Raw genomic sequence first — 9,307 nt, 5'->3', positions numbered from 1 at the left:
GGTCCATAGATTTGGGATAGAGGTTGAGTGGTGAAGCACTTATTTCCTAACTTTAATCCTCAATCACAAGTATCTTAGAGTGATTTATTTCACTATTTTAGAAACATAGTAGCATCTGAAGTCTTTTATCAGGAGAAATTCCCATTAAACAAAACCAAGAGATTATGATAACATTAAATAAGGGGACATCCTTGAAAAATGGATTAGGACCCTAGAGTGAGTAAAGAAATCAATTTAATGAGCTTCAACCACCATTAGTTGTAATGAGATAAAATAATAAATATGAAAGCACAAGCAAATAATTTATGCAACTTTTGTTTTTGCTATATATACCATTTTTAAAACCAGATCTAGGATGATATCTACTCACTATGAAAATCATGGTAATGTCAGGGATGATAACATGAAAGAATGGCCAATGGCAATTGTAAGAAGCTGTGGAATGAAAACTGAAAGACATTTCTTCTTTACCAGATGTTAACATATGATTAAAAAAATTGTGTATTAGGATCAATGAAATAAGGCTTGTACACAAATTAAACTCTGATATTAAATGTATTCCTTAGTGTGGATTGTGACCAAAATATTTGAAAGCCACTGCCCTAGACAATACATTTTCTGTTCCTCAGATTGGAGTTAGATGGAACATTGTAAAAAGCATACATACATCAGACTGTTCAACTACAGTGCCTATAAGAAACTCTTTGGTAAATTAAAATTAAAGTAATATTTCTAAAATTGACACAAAAATTTCCATGTACATTGTGAAGTTGTCAGTCAAATTATAAATTAAACCAACAAAAACATTTCATTAACAAGGAAATATGACAGCTAATCAAGACTGTGTACATAATACTTGCACCAGTAAAGACTTTGATCCACCAAACACCAAGAAATTGGACAGCCATGCAGATATCTCAAGGCCACAGACCCTTAAAAAATTGTCTTGTTTTTCTGTAAAGTATACAATTCATTGCCAGTTATGTGTAATCAGTTTTGAAATAATTAAAACTTGAATAATAGTAATAAAATAACCACAGGCTATCCATATTATTTGCTTAAGTTGCTATGGAAAACTTGGCTATTTTTGTTTCTGCAGAGTCAAGTGCAGAAATGAGCAGATTGATAAATTTATAAACATCATGGAAAGAATTGTAGAGAGGAACTGGAGCCACTCGAATCCCATTTGGATCCCGTTTGTCACACTGTAGGGGAAACAAAAAGTAAAACCACAATAATGTTGGCATCATTCATATAATGGAAATCCACATTCAAGAGAAACTTACGTAAAACATTCATACTGATTTCCCTAAAACTTAATATATAAGCAATTTTTTTCACTTTAAGTAAAGCATAGTGTTTCTATGTTATTTGAAACTCCCCTCTTAATAATAATTAAAATATTAATGGGTTGGTACATGAATATCCTAAGTACTTTCCTGAAGTCCAGTCAGCAATGATCCTTTTTAAGCAACCAATGGATCGAGTATATAGTTTATCTGTGGAGAGACCCTGGAGAGACTGGAACCCTTGTACACATTTCAATGATTGAGAACCTCACTGAGATCTGGATAGTTTTAGTTATATTTCCATTAAATTCAGTAATCCCTAATCTCATGAATTGGGCTCAGATAATTCAACGTAGTCTGAAGATCACTATGACTATCTTTAAGAAACACGCCCTATGGGCTAGACAATATAATAAATGGTTTATGTGTGCTGGCACATTTTATTCCATAACAACTTTTGAGCTAAGTATTTTTGCAGCAAAAATACAGATGAAGGATCTGAAGTCAATAGTTGTTTACTAACTTTCCCAGGAGCACATGGCTTGTAAATGGTAGAGTGTGATTTGAAATGCTGATATTCTGATTTGTGTCTTCAGAATCTGGGGATACCTCTCCTAAAGGTTTGGAAGACTGAGTGCAGCAGTTTCTAAATCTGGAAATAGATATGTTATCACCATTTTTCCTAAAATTACTCATTAAATACTTATTAGTTCTCTTCAAGAGACTAAGAGGGCTACTTAGGCCCAACAGTTAAAAAAAAAATTCCATACAACATTAACACTCTTAAGATGTGTCTACATATCTTTCTTGACTGAAGTGAAAACGTTGAAAATAATTTAGTTCAATCAGACAACTAAGTAAGACTGATTTCCTTTTTCTCCCTCTACTATATTGTATGTTCTTTAATTCCACTTATTCAATAAATATATAATATATTAGGGTTTTCACTAAATTTTTTTCTGCCCAAACTATAATGAAAATAATGGATAAATTACATAAACTTTCCTGCAACCAAAATTTGTGGTTTCTTCCCTTTTATCAGAAATTACAGATCTCTGTGCCCTTCAGTTAGCACAGTGCTGAATACTTAGTTGGCATTTAACTTATCCTCACTGACTGATGTGAAATAAAATGGAAAAATGAATAAACAAAAAAATCCAAATTTTATCCTCAACATGCAACCCATAGAGAAAAACCTGGTAGCAAAGCAAGAGATATACGTACAACCACTCCTCTTTTTTCTAGTTCTTGGAAAATATATTTAATTGGAATAGAAAATGTTAGGGTTAGCTGGCAGCCGCGATCCTCTATACGGGATGGAGTAATTATGTTCACAACTGTTTTCTTGGTTTCTGCTTTATCCTGGCTGAAGTGATGCTTGATCATGTATTCCAGATAACCAGTTAGCAACATAGATTTTCTCCTCAGTGCTTTCATAGTTGCTTGCCTAAAGATCTGCAGAATGAGTAACAATCAGGTTCACAGTTTCTTGTTGATTTATAAAGAAGCAAAATTTAACTGTAAATCACACATAGAACAAGGGAAATGCCCACTTTTGACCTTTCCAATAAAACATCCGTTTTAGATAATCTTTTTGTGAAAACATGTCCTCTTTTAAGTGCTTTGCCATTAAAAATTAAACACAAAGTGTCCATGACAGAGAAACTGTACAAATGTCATTTAAACAATACTTGCAAAAGCAGAAAAATATAAGTGAACATAATGTTCCTTCAGAGTTATTTTAAATTAGCTTCATATAATTAGTACAAGTAAAACATACCTTAATAAATGCATTTAACTGTTATAAATGTCAAAAATTTTCCTCCAAACATTTTATACAATCATAATCAAGATTTTTTTCTATTCCCATATAAAGTTTGTTTAATCCACAGAACGGTGCAGTAAGAGCTAAACGCTTATGTGGAAGGCAATGTTACCAATATTATTTATATTCGTTTTACCAATTCCTAAATCTCCTTCAGTTTAACAGCAAGAAAACAAGTAGTTAAATAGTGATGCTAAGTTTGGTCAGAAAAGCAAATAATGTTAGATAATGCATGTATTATTACTGAAGCATTTGGTCTTTCTTTTTTTCTTCTTTCATCATTTTCTCCCCTGCTAAACTCTAACACTGGTGTGAAAATACTGCCAGTTGCTGCGTGAGGTGTCTTATATTAAGATGAGTGACAAAAGGGCACAAAATAACTGGTATTGGAACATTAGGGGTCAGAACAGACATGCTTTTCTAGCTTATCTCTTAAGGTCAAGTAGAGTTTAAAAATATATTCTACATATAAGAACTGAAATAACTGCAAACAGAGAATGATGCACTGGCAAGCCACTTAATGTCCCTATTCTGTATCATGTTATGCAACTGAGCAAACATAGGGTCATTTGGTGATATCTATACTTTATGAAGTCTATGAAAATAGTTTTTTCTCTATATACACATGGCATGTGTGGGCAGGCATTCTACTAGAACTCAACCATTCAGGCATAGATTTTCTTGACCTATTGCATGGAAGCTATAGATGTGGCTGAAGGAGAGGATGGGAGTTGTATGTAAGGTAGTGTCTTGAAGGAAGAGAGGAAAATCAGAGGATAGAAAGCTATCTGCCTCTCTTCCCAACCAGACCTCATGGACTGTGTCTGCAGCCTGGGAAGAGTTCAGCTGCAAATAGAAGCTGAGGTCTTTGAGGTCCATGTCAAAAGGCATCTGACATATTCAGTGCAAAAAACTGCTACTTTAGACCAGTTACATGGACTTTGGTAAGAGGCATCTCTTCACTTCCTGTGTAAAACAAAATGTCCATAGATTTGGCACAATGAAGACTCAAGGGAACACCTCCAAGATTTGGATCAAGAGAGCCTGTTCCAAGAATCAACATTTGTACAGAGGGCAGGAGCAGGGACAGGTAAGGTGTAGCCCACCAATGGTTTGGCTGTCAGGTTTGGAATTTAAAAAAAAAAAAAATGTGACAGGAATCTTTACAAGCTTCTCTTTGGAGATTAATAATAATTTGAGGACATTTTAATTATTTAAATAATTCTAGTACACTTTCTGGATCTGCTTTGGGACCCATAAGATGCAGATGGGGACAATGTGTAAAGTAGTACTTTTAATGGTATTTCATTTGTATTCATAGGTTAGTAAGACTTTGGGGAATATTAAGTTTATAGGGTTTTTTTTTAATGAAGTTTTTTGCTCTTGCAGATTTGATAACAAGCAACCAATTTTTTTTCATGACAAATGTGTCAATTTTAACATATCATGACTCTTTGTTAGTAATAAAATAACTTTTAAATGTAAAACTAATTTCCACATTACAACCACAACAAGAGAAGCTGCATTCTGAGGCGGTCATAAATTCTTCTCAGAGTGTAAAAGTCTCTACTGAGGCCTCAGATAAAAATATCAAGAGGGGATAATAGGAGTTAGCAGTGAAGTAGAATAAATGTCCCTTTTTTTTTTTTTTTGCTTCTCATTATTTTCATGCTTTCAGTACTGTGAAATATTTTTTTTTTAATTAGGAAAAATGAAAAGTGTAGTTTGAAAATATTCAGCTTATAACAGAATTCTTGGCAGAGTTTCCACTATTTGGGTGAGTTTTCTTGCTAACTAAAATAAATGCAAAGCTAGAAAAGTTAGATATGTTTAAATAGGAAAAATAAGTATAGCATGATGTTTTCAATTCTTAAATTCTTAAAATTGGCTCCCTAATAACTCTGAGGAAAGACAGAGTACATTTCTTCTGACTTGCCCTGTATTTTAATTGAATGCTCTAATTTTATATATTTAAGCTATTTATTTAATTATATATTTATGTACTGAAAAAGTCTAAAATTGTCTACCTATCACCACATAGAAATATGACCCTTCAAAATACAATATAAGTATTGTTTAATTTCAAGTTACTAATTAGAAGGTTGAGGTGACCTCCGAAGTAATCTGGTCCAAACATCTTCATTAAAAAATTGAGGCAAATGAATTCAAGAGTAGTTGTCACTTGTTGAAGGTCACACTTAGTGTCCCAGTGAGGGATAGAGTATTTGCCTCCTGCTTCCTACCTTATTGCTCTTTCTCTTGATCCACAATATTTTTTAAATTATTGTACAAAAGATTAAATAGGCAGCACTATGAAGAAACAGTTTGAAACTAATTATAAGGTGCTATTTTTCATGGTATCCATCAATCAATCAAATACACATTAATTGTGAACAAAGCCATAATTAATCTTTTTTAAAAATTCTCTGTATTGCAAATTCGAAATCATATCCATGTATATTGATTCTTAAGTATAGAATCTCTTCTTTGGTTGGCATTTGACTGTGTAAGAATATTTTTTGAAAGGGAAGTAGAGATAACAAAGAAAGGTAGCTTGATTCATGTATTTATTTCTTTCATTTACTCAAACTTCAGCTACATGTCTCCTATATGCGTAACTTTTAAATAAATTAGGTAAGTACTGAATAGGTTAATTCACTGACACATGGCAAACTCAGAAACATCTAGAAGGTACAGTGTTTTAACAGTTAAGTAGAGAATGGGAAACAATGAAACGTATCATTTTGTAATTTCAGAATTTTGTAATTTATAATAGGAAGCAAGAATTTTGAAAACACCTTCTTTAACACAAGGTTTGATTACTTAAAGATAATTTTGGTTAGAACATAGCCTCGACAGTGAATGATTTAATAAGATATCTCCAAGAGGATGCAGAGAAACACTTAAGTGATAAGAAGCTCCAGAGCAGTGTACATACCTCTTCTGTGGCATTTAGAGTCTTTTTCTCAGGTTTAAGTTTAGATATTAAAGGAGAAGATAAATCAGTCTTCAGATTCCAGCTGAGAATAGAAACCATGTCTAGGTGACTATAATACAGTGTGGAAGAAAACTATTGGTAGGGAAAATAGGAATAAGACTTCCTGTGGCAGAAGAGGTGACTACTGAAGAGCAGTCAATCCACTGCAGAGAATACCAAAGTGATAGTGTCTAAAAGACATTTTCTAGATATGGCTAGGAAGTCATTTGCAAAGATAAAATCAGAGGAAACTTTAAGAACTAGTTTTTCCTAAGGTATTCCTTGGTGCCTTGTTTTTTCTTACTATAATTCATCTTCTCCCTGATACAAACTTTCAAAATAAGCAAAACGTTATCTTCTTTTAAAATGTTTAACGGGGGACATCCCTGGTGCTCAGTGGTTAAGAATCCGCCTGCCAATGCAAGGGAAACGGGTTCGATCCCTGGTCCGGGAAGATCCCACATGCTGCAGAGCAGCTAAGCCTGTGTGCCACACCTACTGAGCCTGCGCTCTAGAGCCCACAAGCCACAACTACTGAGCCCTTGCGCCACAACTACTGAACCCATGCACTGCAACAACTGAGCTCGCATGCTGCGACTACTGAAGCCTGCATGCCTAGGGCCTGTGCTCCGCAACCAGGGAAGCCACCGCAATGAGAAGCCCGCGCGCTGCATCAAAGAGTAGCCCTGGCTCGCCGCAACTAGAGAAAAGTCGGTTCGCAGCAACAAACACCCAATGCAGCCAAAAAAAAAAATAAAATAGAATAGAATAAAATAAAATAAAAATGTTTAACGGAAGTGTTCCTCAGGTTGGATATTTTGAAAGCAAATCAAATATCATTATTTGATTTGCCGAGTAGATTTCATCACCCCCCTTAAAAAGATTTTTTTAAATATGTATCACTGCCTGTGAAATCTTGTTACTGGGTCTATTTCAACTTAAAAAAAAAAAAAAAAAAAAAAAACCTGCCCCAAAGTGAAAACAGCACAAGCTCCATCTAGTGGTCATACCGAGTATGTGCTCTTTAAATTGGGATGAAATGAAATGAGTTGATTACTACTATCTAGTGGTGAAGCTGTATAAAAACAGCGGAACTTGACGCTGCTGTCCAGTGGCCAAAATGAGAAGCTGCTGTGAATGTTCACAGAATTCTAGAATTTTAAGTTTGGAAGAGATTTTGGAAGTCTTTATCCGGTCACTCATGCCAGAATACGCCACAGTAGAATTTCCTAAACCTAGATGATTTTAGGAGGCTTTCAATTTAAAAAAAAACAGAAAATCAAAATTTTATTTGAATATCTATATATTTAAAATCTCTATTGGAAACATATGTATATTTACTTAAAATATATTTTACTTAAATGTATGTATATAAAATATATATTGCCTTAATATATGTATGAATACTATTATTATATAGATATAATTATTAACAATATATACTTAGATAAATTTAGTCTTAATCTGAAATTAATGAATATCCAATATTCCAAATAATTAGTTAGGAGACATATATATGCATTATATGTGCATTAAAATGAATAGATATAGGTAAGTACCCTATTATTTAGGGTGAGACTAATTTTAAGTAGAAGCATGAATGAACTTAAAGAAAAATATTGAGCCAATAATAGTAGAAATTAAACATGGATATAATGTTATAGAAACCCCAATGAGGAAAAAGAAAATCTGCCCTACCTCATGGGACAACCTTACTCATCTTTGGTTTACTCTGACTATTCATACTCTCCCCAACCCCCAAAGTCTTCCTATAGTTTTGTCACATGGCAGTTTGTCAGTTCATTGACTCACGGAACTAGAAGAAACAGAGTCCCCAGTAATCACAGCATCGTCCAGCACACAATAATTTCTTAATAAGTAAGTGTTTGAATGAGTGAATTAATTAAGACTTAAATATTGCATGTTTGTTTTGTATAGAGAGAGACCAGTAGAAGGTTAAATAACTTATTCAGGTTCACACAAATTCTAAGTGGAACTAAAAATATGTCACCCCATATAAGTTTCATTGAACATTTACTAAGTGTGCCAAGCCTTGGGTTGGGGGCTGAATATATAAATAAAAAGTGACATTAGCACACAGTCACTGTCCTAATGGAGAACCCTGCCCTTCCTCCATTGTTTATGCACATTGCATATTAATCTAGCTGATTAGCAGATAAACAACATGTCTCAGGTAAAGAGAAAGGTAAAGATGTGGGAAGGCTGAAGCATAGATCACTTACCTCTAAACTAGCATGTAAGGAACAGACCAATAGAATGGGAGGATTTGAAATTCGGAATCCATTGACCCCAGGGATTAGCTGCAGTTCTGAAAAATTAATATTGTGTCACTTTTATAGAATGTGCCTAAAAAGGTATCCTTTATGGATTTTTTATGACAGTAAAGTAGAGGGGAAAAATATAAGACTTAAAAACTTTTCTTCCTGAGATTTCTGAGATATTTAAGAGAAACGCCATGGACCTAAAATACCGGCATATTTCTCCTTCACCTACAACTTCCATCTCCTCTGCCCCCACCTTCATAGCAGCCTACCAAAAATTAGAGCCCTTAGACACAAGACAAACATAATGTCATCTAGAAGATTTTCGGCACCCCATCCTCTGCCCTCTCATCCCCAAGCCAACATTCCTTGTTCTGCTCCATGCTTTGCCTTTCTATTATGAAACCAGGTCAACAAGGGGAAGATATCAATATTCGAATGGCTTGTAATTGTAATGTCACCCAAAGGCAGAAATATAAATGAAATGACCTAGGAAGGTGACTTTTAACATTAGGATTACTGGGTCAAGTAGCTTCTCGGGAAAGAAGAAAAACAAAGGCTTTAAAAAAAATGATCTGTCTAAGTATGATATATTAAAAAGGTAAATTAATATCAGACATTATCCTAATTATAATTAATTAGATTGAATATTTGCAAGTTAAATCCAAGAGTTAAAACTGCTAGTTAGAGATAAAGTTAAAAACTAATACTAAGAGTGAGAATTTTCTGGGTCTTTAGAGATGCATCTAATTAAGGCTAGTCAAACTATATCCTGTGGGTCAAATCTGGCCCACCACTTGTTTTTGTAAATAAAGTTTTATTGGAACGTAGCCACATTCATTCATTTATGTATTTCTGTGGCTGCTTTAGCACCACAATGGCAGAGTTGTGTATTTACCACAGAAACAGCATAGCCCCAAAAACTTAGCATATC

The 9,307-nt window shown here is 34.0% G+C and overlaps 1 protein-coding gene across 1 annotated transcript in view; it reads right to left on the bottom strand.

Annotated features, from left to right (window-relative positions):
* Positions 1-541: 541 nt before the first annotated feature.
* KYNU (kynureninase) overlaps positions 542-9,307 on the bottom strand; it is a 90,202-nt gene continuing 81,436 nt past the window's right edge. The window contains exons 12-14 of the mRNA XM_065880600.1: positions 8,335-8,420; positions 2,514-2,744; positions 542-1,205 (exon numbers count right to left, since the gene is read on the bottom strand). Coding sequence (XP_065736672.1) covers positions 1,059-1,205; positions 2,514-2,744; positions 8,335-8,420 — 464 coding nt within the window. The 3' untranslated portion in view covers positions 542-1,058. The remainder of the gene's footprint in view (positions 1,206-2,513; positions 2,745-8,334; positions 8,421-9,307) is intronic.

This window comes from Phocoena phocoena, chromosome 7 (genome assembly GCF_963924675.1).
Source record: "Phocoena phocoena chromosome 7, mPhoPho1.1, whole genome shotgun sequence".
Lineage (NCBI taxonomy): Eukaryota > Metazoa > Chordata > Mammalia > Artiodactyla > Phocoenidae > Phocoena > Phocoena phocoena.
Note: the sequence above shows the minus strand (reverse complement) of the source record. Positions and strands in the feature narration are given on the sequence as shown.